At 40.8% G+C, this 14,631-nt stretch overlaps 1 protein-coding gene across 13 annotated transcripts in view; it reads left to right on the top strand.

The window, feature by feature from the left end:
• The window catches only part of STPG2 (sperm tail PG-rich repeat containing 2), a 418,033-nt gene that overhangs the window by 99,491 nt on the left and 303,911 nt on the right, over positions 1-14,631 (top strand). For 11 of the 13 annotated variants that reach the window (XR_007356264.2, XM_048847110.1, XM_048847109.2 and 8 more), the window contains 3 exons: positions 429-588; positions 4,123-4,286; positions 12,893-12,982. Coding sequence is in view for 12 of the 13 variants with exons in the window: in XM_048847110.1 (XP_048703067.1) it covers positions 429-588; positions 4,123-4,286; positions 12,893-12,982 (414 nt within the window). In the remaining variant the exon portion in view is untranslated. The remainder of the gene's footprint in view (positions 1-428; positions 589-4,122; positions 4,287-12,892; positions 12,983-14,631) is intronic. The other 2 variants (XM_048847117.2, XM_048847118.2) reach the window with 1 other exon arrangement.

Raw genomic sequence — 14,631 nt, 5'->3', positions numbered from 1 at the left:
TGTGTGTGTGTATATGTATATATGTGTATATATATATAAAAAGTATGTATTGTACAGACAATGATAATAAAAGTTGTATATGAGGAGTCTGATTTTTGAAGCTGGGCATGTGTTAATACCTGGACCTATACCACTTGTGCATGTGCAGACTGAGTACATATCTGTGCAAACTGTGGCTGTGGGTACACAGAAGCTGAATACTGGTAAACATACAAATGACATTTACACTTGTTCCCTTCTTTGAAAATCAGGTCCTATATATTCAGATAGATTCAAGATATTAGTTACTATATATAAATTATCTTCACTTCATTAAGAAAGAAATGAGACCCTATATGTTGCTATACTCATGTGAGCACTTTCTGCCCATATAGTTTCTAAATGTGCTGCAGGTTGTCATTGGCATATTTTTTCCTATGCCTCTCTAGAGATTTGTACATGTGAAATCAATCACCCCAGCTCCGGGTACATATAATGAACCACGCTCAGCTCTTGAATCCTTGAAGAAACCATCAGGAATGAAAAAGATCCCATTTGGTCAAACTACAGTTCGGTTCACTCAGGACTCCAGGCTCGAAAAAACACCAGGTTTGCAACTAATCCAAGTACTGTTGGCATTTAGTTTACATGACCCAATATTAGGCAGATTGATATTCTAGGAAGTTAGCAATTAATCTTAAAAAGTATTATTAAAATACAGTAGGCATTAAGGCAAAATACACATATCAAACAGCACTCTCATTTATACTGAAATCTGGAAGGAGCCCAAAGGGAAACAAATGTAGTCTTCCATTCAAGATTTTGTTAGCTTGGTGTTTCCAGGTAATTTTATACTGTCTGTTCAAAGTGATAAATGTAGGCAATATTATTTGCACCTGTTGGGCTTACTGATCTAAAAGAAATCCTAGCTAAAATAAACGGAATTTGAATTGCATTTGTGGGGAGTGGATTTTTTTTAATTTGTATTGTTGTTTAATAAGGATTCTCTGTGTGAAGTATAGACTCTGTAGATTTTTCATAGCAGCAGAATATGCAACATGAACTATCTTAACATGGAGAGTGTTGTTCTGCCTGATGTTATATAGTAATTTAACAACTGCCAATGAGGTTTATGTTCTTTACTTCCTGCCTGGTAAGGACATAGCCAGGTAAAACTATTTATCCCAGTGATGCACTCCCCACTTACTACAGGGCCCTAGAAGAAAAAATGCTTGAATTAGAGCAGGGGTTGGCAACCTTTCAGAAGTGGTGTGCCGAGTCTTCATTTATTCACTTTAATTTAAGGTTTTGCGTGCCAGTAATACATTTTAACATTTTTTAGAAGGTCTCTCTCTATAAGTCTATATATTATATAACTAAACTATTGTCGTATGTAAAGTAAACAAGGTTTTCAAAATGTTTAAGAAGCTTCATTTAAAATTAAATTAAAATGCTGATCTTACGCCGCCGGCCCACTCAGCCCGCTGCCAGCCTGGGGTTCTGTTCACCTAGGCCGGCAGCAGGCTGAGTGGGGCCTGCGGCCGGGACCCCAGCTGGCAAGGGGCCGGCAGCCAGAACCCCAGACTGGCAGCGGGCTGAGCAGGGCCAGGGGCCGGGACCCCAGACGGGCAGTGGACTGAGTGGCTCAGCCCGTTGCCAGTCAGCCTGCTGCCGGTCTGGGATCCCGGCCCTGCCCACATAAAGTGGGTACCTACCGTCTCCCTGGTTCTAGCCCATTCTCTTCCTCTCTCTCTGCACTGAGCTGAGGGTGGGAGTGCACTGAGCACAGGGCTGGGGGTGAAAAAGCAGGCTGGGGGTTGGGATGTAGGGCCTGGCCAAGAGCTAGAATGAGGGAGGGGGCTCAGGGTTGGGGCAGGAGGTTTGGGTGTGGAGTGCTTACCTGGGCAGCTTCCATTTGGTGCAAGGGGTGCAGGTGGGAATGTGGGTGTGTGTGCAGCAGCTCCCTTTTGGTGCTCAGGGTTGGGGTGGGAATGTGGGGGGTACAAGAGTCAGGGCATGGGGTGTGGGGGGGCTGGGTATGTGCGTGGGGTGCAGGAGTCAGGGCAGAGGGCTGGCGGCATGTGAGGCAGAGTGCAGGAGTCAGGGCATGGGGTGTGGGGAGGTGCAGGGGTCAGGGCAGAGGGCTGGGAGTGTGTGTGTGGGGGTGCAGGGGTCAGGGCAGGGGGCTCGGAGTGTGTGTGGGGGTGTAGGGGTCAGGGAAGAGGGCTGGGGGTGTGGGCTAGGGTCGTGGGGGTGTTCCCAGCGCCTTGCCCAGAGCGGCTCACGACAGGGGGCTGGAGGCCATATGCCCTGATACCACCCCCCTTCCCCTAGGTCCTGTCCCCACCTCTTCTCTGCCTCCTCCCTGGAGCAGCAAGCGTGCTGCAGCTCCACTGCTCCCCCTCCCTCGCAAGGGCCATGAGCTGATGGGCAGCAGGGAGGGAGAGGAGGAGCAGCAGGAACCCAGCACTCTGCGGGAAGAGGCGGGGGAGGGGGGAGCTTGCCTGCCCTGCAGCAGCAGCTGCGGACCAAGCTTCTTCACCCTGCCCCCGCGGGAGGCGGAGAAGAGTGAGCCGGGGCAGGCAGGATTTTTAATGGCACTCTGTTGCCTGCCGGCGTGCCGGCCACCAGCCCTGCTCAGCCCACTGCTGGCCTGGGTTCGGCAGCGGGCTGAGTGAGGCTGGTGGCTGGGAGCCAGCAGGAAGCAGTGTGCCATTAAAAATCGGCACGCGTGACATTGGTTGCTGACCCCTGAATTAGAGTATCACAAAGTCCATATTCAGGGCAAATGGTATCTACTGATGACGGATGCTTTAGGGGTCTGTCTTTTGTTTACAGCCCTCTTCCCCAACACTTTGGTGAATCCTTCTGTGTGCATCCAGATGGGTTTTAGATTATTTTCTTTTTAGAAGGGTGAGAGAGAGAGAGAAAAAAAAAGGGAAAATAACTTTAAATTGACCATTATGGACATAACACACTTCATTGTCTCTTAAACCCCTTACTGTGTTGAAAAAGCATCCCCTGAAAATATTACTTTCCCAATATATGGTTCCCCTCCCCATTCTCTCCCTCTTCTATCCCCCTCACTGTAGAGTATTTTGGGAGGTGATTGATTACTACATTGAAGGTGTGACAGTCAGATGTGCTGTCTGTTGATATAATTGTATAAGTGTATGAGGTCACTGTAAATGTTTTTTTTGCAAAACTGAGTGTAAATTTGATGAAGTTGTGATATATATTAATTTTGGTCTCTGTTGGAGATGGAAGTGAAAGCCTTATGGAGCATTAGAGTGCATTATCAGTAGCATTGTAGGCAGTATGAAGATGGAAAAGAATGCACATGTAATTCCCCTTAACTTCTTATTTCCAAGTTTTTAAGGTTTTGGGTTGATGGGGTGCATTCTGCTGTAATTTTAACTGTCACTAAACATATTTTTTGTTTTCTAATATCTAATGACATTCCAGAATGTGTCACATTCCCTAGGTGTTTACTGAGGGTACAGCTCACCCTTTTGCAATGTTCTATTTTGAGGACTTAAGTGGTGTATAGGCCTTGTCCAGGCCCTTTGCCCAGGGATGAGTTTCACCCCATGTTCTGTTCTGCCACCGTTACTCATGTTGAGTAGTCCCTTTTTCTTTGAGTAGTCCCACTTATTAAACTGCTGTCTCATTCTTCACCAAATCAACAATACTGCAGTACCAGTGCTGTCTGTCCTGGGTAACTGCTGTCATGGCCAGTGGGCTACTTGCAGAGTAAGATGCTACTCAGTCTGTGTAAGGATGGCTGAACAGGACTTTAAACTTAAATAATTGAGGTAGTTATTTAGTTATCCAAGGCAAAATGGAAAAGCTTTTAAGAGTGATTACTGTACATATTACTGAAATATAACTCATCATTTTGCAAATCAAAATCTCTCAGACCACAGGGTCCATACATTTGTATAACTGGCAGATAATTTCACAGATATGGGTCAGTAAATGTATGGCATCCCTGTGCTTTCATTGGTTGAGACAATTCACTACAGTATGAAAACATAACATTTTTAAAATGAATATTAAAAGATAATGTATTTCTAAATTACTATTTATGATAAAAAATCAGAACTATGATGGTGGCTCATTACTCTACTGTGACTTTTTCAGGTCCAGCTTTCTATAATATTCTCAAGTGTAGTATTGAAAAAGAGAATTTTAAAAAAGCTTACTTGGAGAGTACAAAGAAAGGAGCATTTGGATCTTCAGCTCCTCGACCTCTATATGTTTTTAAGAGGGGAGCTTTCTGTACTCCTGGACCAGCTGATTATCAGGTAACTTGAAGCTATTAACTTTTTAAAAAACGGTAAAGAGAGGTTCCTGGGGACTTGGTATGTCAGAATAAAAAGCCTCAGGGTTTTGGAAATGTTTCATGAATATTGTTTAGAAATACAATGTACATTCTTAAAAATGTTATCCCTTCTGGTCTTCAAAAAGAAAAGGAGTACTTATGGCATCTTAGAGACGAACAAATTTATTTGAGCATAAGCTTTCGTGAGCTACAGCTCACTTCATCGGATGCAATCAGTGGAAAACACAGTGGGGAGATTTATATACACAGAGAACATGAAACAATGGGTGTTACCATACACACTGTAATGAGCGTGATCGGGTAAGGTGAGCTATTACCAGCAGGAGAGCGGGGGGGAAAAAAACCTTTTGTAGTGATAATCAAGGTGGGCCATTTCCAGCAGTTGACAAGAACGTCTGAGGAACAGTGGGGGGGGGGGGGGAGAGGGAGAATAAACATGGGGAAATAGTTTTACTTTGTATAATGACCCATCCACTCCCAGTCTTTATTCAAGCCTAAGTTAATTGTATCCAGTTTGCAAATTAATTCCAATTCAGCAGTCTCTCGTTGGAGTCTGTTTCTGAATTTTTTTTGTTGAAGAATTGCCACTTTTAGGTCTGTAATCGAGTGACCAAAGAGATTGAAGTGTTCTCTGACTGGTTTTTGAATGTTATAATTCTTGACGTCTGATTTGTGTCAGTTTATTCTTTTATGTAGAGACTGTCCAGTTTGGCCAATGTACATGGCAGAGGGGCATTGCTGGCACATGATGGCATCTATCACATTGGTAGATGTGCAGGTGAATGAGCCTCTGATAGTGTGGCTGATGTGATTAGGCCCTATGATGGTGTCCCCTGAATAGATATGTGGACACAGTTGGCAACAGGCTTTGTTTCAAGGATAGGTTTCTGGGTTAGTGGTTCTGTTGTGTCATGTGTGGTTGCTGGTGAGTATTAGCTTCAGGTTGGGGGGCTATCTGTAAGCAAGGACTGCCCTGTCTCCCAAGATCTGTGAGAGTGATGGGTCGTCCTTCAGGATAGGATGTAGATCCTTGATGATTCGTTGGAGAGGTTTTAGTTGGGGGCTGAAGGAGATGGCTAGTGGCGTTCTCTTATTTTCTTTGTTGGGCCTGTTCTGTAGTAGGTAACTTCTGGGTACTCTTCCGGCTCTGTGAATCTGTTTCTTCACTTCAGCAGGTGTATTGTAGTTGTAAGAATGCTTGATAGAGATCTTGTAGGTGTTTGTCTCTGTCTGAGGGGTTGGAGCAAATGCGGTTGTATCGTAGAGCTTGGCTGTAGACAATGGATCGTGTGGTGTGGTCTGGATGAAAGCTGGAGGCATGTAGGTAGGCATAGCGGTCAGTAGGTTTCTGGTATAGGATGATGTTTATGTGACCATTGTTTATTAGCACCGTAGTGTCCAGGAAGTGGATCTCTTGTGTGGACTGGTCCAGGCTGAGGTTGATGGTGGGATGGAAATTGTTGAAATCATGGTGGAATTCCTCAAGGGCTTCTTTTCCATGGGTCCAGATGATGAAGATGTCATCAGTGTTGTGCAAGTAGAGTAGGGGCATTAGGGGACGAGAGCTGAGGAAACGTTGTTCTAAGTCAGCCATAAAAATGTTGGCATACTGTGGGGCCATGCGGGTACCCATAGCAGTGCCGCTGATTTGAAGGTATACATTGTCCCCAAATGTGAAATAGTTGTGGGTGAGGACAAAGTCACAAAGTTCAGCCACCAGGTTTGCCATGACATTATCAGGGATACTGTTCCCTAAGGCTTGTACCACAAGGGGCCACAACAGTAGTTCCTTTAAGCCACCCGGCAATATTGTTAATCTATCCAACTATACTCTTAGCCCAGCAGAAGAATCTGTCCTGTCTCGGGGCCTCTCCTTCTGCCGCTGTGCCCCCAAGAACATGATACAGTTCTGTGGTGACCTAGAATCCTATTTTCAACGTATCTGACTCAAGGAATATTTCCAACACACCTCTGAACAACATACTAACCCACAGAGACCTTCCTACCAAGACTACAAAGAGAAGCATTCTGGGTGGACTCCTCCTGAAGGTCGAAACAACAGACTGGACTTCTACATAGAGTGCTTCCACTGATGTGCACAGGCTGAAATTGTGGAAAAGCAGCATCACTTGCCCCATAACCTCAGCCGTACAGAACACAATGCCATCCACAGCCTCAGAAACAATTCTGACATCATAATCAAAAAGGCTGACAAAGGAGGTGCTGTCGTCATCATGAATAGGTCGGAATATGAACAAGAGGCTGCTTGGCAGCTCTCCAACACCACTTTCTACAGGCCATTACCCTCTGATCCCACTAAGGGTTACCAAAAGAAACTACACCATTTGCTCAAGAAACTCCCTGAAAAAGCACAAGAAGAAATCAGCACAGACACACCCCTGGAACTCTGACCAGGGGTATTCTATCTGCTACCCAAGATCCATAAACCTGGAAATCCTGGACGCCCCATCATCTCAGGCATTGGCATCCTGACAGAAGGATTGTCTGGCTATGTAGACTACCTCCTCAGGCCCTATGCTACCAGCACTCCCAGCTATCTTTGAGACACCACTGACTTCCTGAGGAAACTACAATCCATTTTCCTGAAAACACCATCCTAGCCACTATGGATGTAGAAGCCGTCTACACCAACATTCTACACAAAGATGGACTACAAGCTGTCACGAACAGGTCATCTAGTCTGATCTCTTGTATGTTGCAGGCCATTGACACCACCAAGCACCTGCACGCAAACCCAATGGAACGGAGGCCAAAGTAAATGAGGGACACAGGAGATTAGATTATTATGTACCACGGATAGTGAATAGGAGGGACCAAGGTGCACCAGTGCTTGAGGTCCCTGCAATCAGGGAAATGATTAAATGAGATATACCCAGATAATCCTAGCAAGTGACCTGCACCCACACATTGTAGAGGAAGTCAATCCATCCTGCACTCCAAGGTCACTGCCAATTTGACCTAGGGGAAAATTTCTTCCCCTCATAACCCTGACCCACCCTGACCAGTGTCCCAGTTTGCAATGCAATACATATTGTGAAGAAGAGAACTAAATAATAAACACAGATACATGTATAGTATAGATCCATATATGCATGTTTCAACTTTTCAGTATTTGCCCAGAACTTGGACTCCAACTCTACTGAAATAACTGTGAGCTGGGGGGAAAAACAAAACAATAAAAAACAAACAAAAAAAAACCACTTCAGACATTTTGATATGCATATCGGAACACAAAGATCCCACTTTGTTTCTAAAAATGCTGTGTAGCTATGTTACTGAAATGCTTAGCTTTATCATCTTAGTCAGAATTTTCTCAGTCCAGGTTAAGTAGCATGGGCACGTTTTTTGTATTCTGCCATATATTCACCATGGTATGGCAGTTTGGCCTGATGCTGATTAATCTGGGTATATAGTCTAACTAATGCACTCAGGATAAAATTCTGCCCTCACATATATGCACACAATTGTTAAAATGGACAAGGACTACTATCAAATTCCCAATTAGAACCAAGCTGGGTACCAGTTAATTAACAAAGCTAAAATAATAAATATTCATCAAGTAGAACGGGCAAGTTTTGTGATATTTTTAAAGGGTGGAGGTGGCATTAAGGATATCATCCTTTCATATCACACAGATTTGCCCAGATAATTTCCATTTGGCCATGCAATAACACAAACAATCAGATATTGAAATAATTTAACAATTCTGTTTCTTTCTCACTAGGATTTATGATTTGGAAATATAGCACATATGTAATAATTGTTAACAATATTCCTACTCAGCATTGGGACAAAAGATGTACATTTTTGTTCTTTCAAAGATGACTCAAATAGTAATAAGACTTGAACAGATAGTACTGCAAAATAAGATTTCTGCAAGCAATTGTTTTCCCCAGTCATATGCTGTTTAGGAATATATACTTGCATGCTGTTTTGTGTAAGAGACTTTTGAATCATTGATTACAAACAAGCAATGCACATAGATTAACTGTTAACTTTTTCACAGGTGCTCTAGTCACACAACCTTTGTGCAAAGAGTTTAGACAGATATACCATTTTTTACCTTAGGATTTATGTACAGGTAAAACTTGTTTTTATAAATTATCATGGTTATTGTATTACCCTTAATTACTGCAATGATGATCACATGGGGCATCACTGTCATTTACACTAAAATCCCTTTACCTCACTCTGGCAAGAAAAGAAGCCTTAAATAAAATAAATTTACACTTTGCATGGTAGAGTAAAGGGGCCTTATCTTAAATGGGGATCAGTTTCCAGGGTCTTCCAATTTCTGACACATGTTATTTGAACAGTAAAAGTTATAAAAATAAATATTTCATGCAAACACAAAATTTCAGTAGAACAATAAATAGATAACTTTTCTCTCTTCTTCCCCTGGTCACTGTTAATCACAAGATGCCCTGGAGGGGTGGCTTAGTTCATCCAGTCAAGAACACTTCTTATTTAGGCAAACTTTACTTTTCACCTGCTAGCTGATGAGTGAGTTGCTCCCAGTCATTATCTGTCCACTCTAATTTTTTTTTCGATTTTGGAGATGTTCTTTGACATCCCTACATGGGGCATTGACAGAGGGATCGAAACCTGGACCTATAGATCTAAAACTGGAGCCTTTGCTGCCTCAACTGAAAAACCCTCACTTGTTAGCTCAAAGGCTGAGAAGATACATTAAATTCTGTTTGGTCTAGACGCTAGAGAAGGACAGAGAGCTAAGCTGAGTAAGCATGGCTCACAAATAGTTCTGTGCGCAGGCTCACTTGTGAATAAAACTGCATTTGAGAGGTCTGCGTCCTCCTTACGCTCATGTTGCAATCCATCCTCGTACCTTTCTTTGATCTGTTCTTGTTTTATCTTGTTCCCACAAAGATTTTTCACTAGTGTCCAGTTCTGTGCTCCACAGCAGGGTCTCTTCCCAGTCCTTTCCCCTGCTTCCACACTTACTTCTCAATTCTTATTTATATAAAGTGCACCAGCACTGGCTAGGTTTCTGTAAAATAAAATTAAACTTTTGTGAAGGCTAAAGAATGTTCTGCCTTCTTCACAGGTTCCTGTAATAATTCATAGTTTTTTGATTAACTTACAGTAACGCTTTCTGCAAATTTCAAATATGGTTTTCTCAGGTGGCACAACCAGAGGGCAAGAGGGGCTAGTGCCCTCACAGTGGAAATATTGTGGGGGGCTCCATGCCTGCATAAATTAATGAAAGCCCCGGAGTGGGGGGGAACAGGATCCAGAGGGGCTGGAGCAGCTGTGGTGGTGCCTGACGTCAGGCTGGAGAACAGGGAGTGGAGCCAGGAAGGGCTGTAATGATCCCAGGAGCAGATAGGAACCCTCAGGATCCTCTTTTCTAGCCTGGAGCCGGCTGCCTCTGAGTCTCAGTATCCCCCTTCAATCTCCTTGCCCAACCATTCACAGGGGCCCCTTCTGCACCTCTATTGGGGTTGTATTATTGGTTAGGCTGCTGCCAGGCCTCTTCTATATACAGAGTAATTTTTAGGCTCAGTATTCTAACAGTGTTTGAGAGTTGGTTAACATTAACCACTATTTCACAGACCTGAGTTCGTAACATTTTCATTATTTCTGCTCTTCTTCTTTGCAAAATTCATGGTCAGGATCAAAATAATTTAGATCTAAAACATGGTTTTTCTCCATGAGAGCTGGGAGCTCTATTCAGTTCTCCATGGTTTGGTTCTCTGTGATCTTTCACAGACATATACTGTATGCCCAATTAAAGTAATGAGGACTCTAGTCTCTTTAGAAAACATCCAGTAGGATTACAGTGCTTTTAGCTAGATTAACCAATCATGAAACAATGTAGCAATTCATATGGTTTAGTTGTTGGTAAATTAATGTTAGGTTTTTGGAATTACAAGGTACTCAGCGTTGCTTTCTGACAATAAATAATACTGCATTCAAGGCTGCATCTTACACAGTAAAGTTAGGCTGAGGCAAGTAAACAAAAGATGAACTACAGTAATTTTCTAATATTCTTATTTTACAATGAACAGCACAATAAGTGTTTTTTCTTAATTTTTGTTCTAAAATTTTTTTATAAATGGAAAAGTACAGCATTCCTAGGTTTCAGCATTCAAGTAAAGATATAAAAATCTCAAAAGTCAAACTAAACATAAACAACAAAATAAGTGCTTCTCATGCAGGATCAAGTAATTAACATACTTCACTCATGGAGTGACTCTGTCTCTTAAGTTCTGTATTATCAAATATATCAAGTACAACTACCTAAGGACCCCATTATTGGTCCCTGACATCTTACTTTAACAGAATTATCATCATATGGGAAGGAAGAGAATATATATTACTAAATATGTTAGATGTAGGAAAGTTTTTTCCAGTATTTGTCAAATGCAAATAACTTAGTTCCCCTAGGTCTTAATCAAGCAAGCTGAATAGTTCACATACATTATCATTAGAACTCATTATAGAAAAATGTAGATCTAACAGTCTCTTCTCAGAGGTGGGGGTGGCAAACTAAGGTTTCTTGGGGATATAGCCAGGCCTGTGCACCAAAATCAGTGGTTAGCAGTGTTTCATGGCACCTCTATTCAGTTTTAAAAGCGGCTACTAAAACCTAATGGAACACAAAACTTAACCCTCTTCTCCCCCCCCCCCCCCCCCACCGGCAATTACTACACCTTTAACAAAAGACATTCTCAAAAATAGCTAGTATTTTCCACATTCGTGTACTGATTAAGAGAGATTAATAACAAAATATTGATACCTTTATCTATGTAAACCCCTATATAAAAATATACTTAAACTCACTGCATTAAATAATAAATGAAATACAGTGATTGAAAAAGAAAAAAAATTGCAGTTAACATTTCAAAACGCTACATTGGTTCTCAAGGCCATAGCTTTCAGTGTTGGTCACAAAATTGTTACAGTAGTCAAAAAATTATTATTCTACGTGGAGTAATGTAGCTCATGATTATGGTTTCCACTGTTCCTGTTCTTCCATTTCCTGCATTTAATTTTTTGTGCATAAAGCTTTTAAATACACCAAGTTGGCATAACATAAAGGTTTCCATTGGATAGGAAGAATATAGGCAGAATAGGCAATAGGTATCAATAGGCAGAACTTATATGGTATCACAAAACCAGTGGGGAGCATAATTTATATCATAGATTCCCAACCTGGGGTGAGTGGGCTTTGTGTGTGAATGGGTCATTGGAGTAGAGGAGAGAGAGTGGATATAGGGTAGTGAGTAGAAGAGTGCAGGTGAGGAAACTGCATGGTCCTGAACCTGTTCCCCCTTTCTCCACAAAAAATGTAAGTTTGTAGCTGTGAGTAAAGATGCTGTCAGTATCTTGAAAAGTACCCTTTATCCTTTTATGGTCCCACTGCGATCTCTGCTGTAGTAGCCCTGAGTACATTCTGTAAGTACAAGTTGGCAGGCTCAGGAAATGGTCTTTTTGCTCAGTCTTTCCTTTCCTGCTCCTGTGGTGGTGCTACTTTTGTACTGTACCTCTTGTGTTGTTTATAAGCACCCATGCATGCCACAGTTGTAAGTGTTACATGTTACAAACCTTGTTCTTGTGGAAATGGACATTACAAGCTCCACAAGTGTTACCATAATGTAGGCTTTTTTAGTTCTGTAGTTAGAGCAGCTAAGGTGCATGTATTAAGGCCCTGCTTCAGGAAAGCACTGAAGCATGTGTTTAAGTCCTATTGATGTCACCATTAAGCTGCTGTACTTATGGAGCCTGACATTAGAATAATACATGCGGCGTTTGAAGTCAGTAGGACTTAAGCATGTGCCGGTGTGCTTCCCTGAATCAGGTCCTAACAGCTTAACACAAAGTAATATGAAATCAAACATATTTTTCTTAGGTTAATTTAGCTTATTATTCACGTAAATGTTTTAAAATATTTTTATTGTGAGTGCACATAAAGATTGGTGATAGATCACAACATGAATTGAAATAAATAAATAAAGGTTCTTTGAACACTTAAGGCCTCCTTTTAACTTTCTTTTTTCTCTTTTTTTTCTTTTAGGAAAACCAAATAAATTACTGTTTATATTGTTAGTATAACAATATGTTTATAAATTTAAACACTTAAACACCAGGAACTTTAAAAGTTAAAGTGCTCATAGTAAAAACTTAGCTTTGCTGCATTGCACTGTTTTCTATTCCTGTTTCTCTTTTTGGATGGTTACTTCTGTTTGATGTTTATATTTGTGAAGTATTTGCTATAAAATATAAAGGATGAGGAATATGGCCAAGCTGTCATCATCTTAGCTTTTCGTTTGCTGAGTTTGGAGCACTGAACATCATAGGCTTAACAGTACCTTAATATCATGTATTTGTTTAGGTTTCAAGAGGTTTATACTGTAATGGGGAACTTGGAAGGAGACAATGTATAACTATTTGTATTTGTATACACTGAATGGATTGATTCTAATGCCAACAGAACTGAAGTGAATTAAAACTACAAAGGAATTTTCAGAGTCTGAAATAGAGTTTTTTAAAGACTAACACTTCTGTGTACTTTGGAATTCTCAGGGCAAAAGGAGCACTGAAGAATCACATAAACAACAAAAGCAATTATCTGTTTTCTTGTCATCAACAGAAAGAACTCCAGTAGTTACCATGGTAAGATAACTCTCCAGATTATTTAGATTTTCTTTTTATTTTACTGAATTCCCACTAATATTTTAAACTAATGAATACAAACAAGATTTGTGGGGTCAAATTCTTTGCAAGCTAAGGTCCTTTGAAATTAATAAAATTATGCTCGCAGAGAATCTGGCATGTATTTTCTGTGGGGTCTGTAAATTTACAGCAATGAGAATGACATCTTCCAGAATGGTGGTATAATATTTTCAGTATTATTTTATTTCTGATTCTGTGTGTCCTAACATGATTTTTGTTTTTCTTACCACTGCTGTACATTGAGCAGAGAGTTTTTATTGAGCTGTGATGTTCAGGTCTTCTTTCTAAGTGGTTAAAGTTAATTTCGAATGCAGCAATGTATACGAGCAGTTCTACTTAGTTCTTACAATAGTTCTACTTAGTTCTTGCATTTGTCTACAAAGAATATCATCTCCCATTATGTTACCCTTTCCCCTGGGTTTATGAGGCCCCTGCAAAGTTCATCACAGTCTTCTGAGGTCTTGCCTATCCTAAATAATTTTGGTGTCATCTGCAAATTGGCCACCTCACTAGTTACCACCTTTTCCAGATCATTAATAAGTGTATTAAAGAACACCTGTCCTTGTGTGGAACACTGGGGCACTGTGGTATTATTCTTTGTTTTCTGTCTTAGCCAGTTTCTAGCCTTTGGCAGTATTTTGACACTTACCGCCTGACTACTTTTTTCCATAAGAGCCTTTTATGAGAGCTTTTTCAAAGGCATTTTGAAAGTCCTAATATGCATTTTATCAGTGGGTTCCTCCTCATCCATTATTCTGATGGTGCTCTTGAAGAATACATTAAAGAGGGATAATTGTCCTCAGTAGAAGTTGTGCTAGGCTGTTTCTATCATCTTATGCTCCTCTGGATTTTTCATAATTCTCTTTTTACTGATTTTTTCAACCAGTTTACCTGAGACTGAAGTAAGGTTTATTGATCTGTAATTCCTGGATTACCTCAAAAGACATTTTGTTAAAGACAGGTACCTTCCAAAGACATTTGCTACCTTCCAGTCCTCTGTTGTAGTAAGTGATTTTAGTTAGAGCTTGCATATTTTTGTTAGAAATTGAATCACTTAATAATTAATTCCTACAGAACTCCTGGATGTATATCATTAGGTGCAGGGGACTTTGTTGCTCTTTAATTTACTATTTTGTTCCAGCACTACTACCTTTGACATCTCACTCTTTGACAATACCTGTTTTTTATTTACCTAAAAAGAGTAGCTTTGGGATAGATGTCTCCTAAACATCCTCACTGTTGAAAGCTGATGCAAGTGAATCATGTAACTTTTCTGTAATATCCTATTGCTCTTGTTAATCCCTGATAGTTCAGCAAACTCACTGGTCCTCTTGCAGGCTTTCTGCTTCTGATACAATTAAATTATTTGTTTGATTATTGGCAATTTGTCCTTCAAACTCCATCTTAGTCCTGCGAATTTTCATTTTAACTTGTATCTACCACAGTTTATGCAGCTTCCTGCTGGTTGTACTTGGGCTTAATTTCCATTTGTTGAAGGATACTTTTGTCTCAAATTTTCCCCTTCAGCCTTATGATTTAATCATAAGTAAGGCTATGTTATAATCATGGGTATTTTTAGTAAAAGACAT

The sequence above is a fragment of the Caretta caretta genome, chromosome 4 (assembly GCF_965140235.1).
Source record: "Caretta caretta isolate rCarCar2 chromosome 4, rCarCar1.hap1, whole genome shotgun sequence".
NCBI classification, from domain to species: Eukaryota; Metazoa; Chordata; order Testudines; family Cheloniidae; genus Caretta; species Caretta caretta.
The sequence above is the reverse complement of the archived record's forward strand: the minus strand, read 5'-3'. Positions and strand labels throughout refer to the sequence as shown.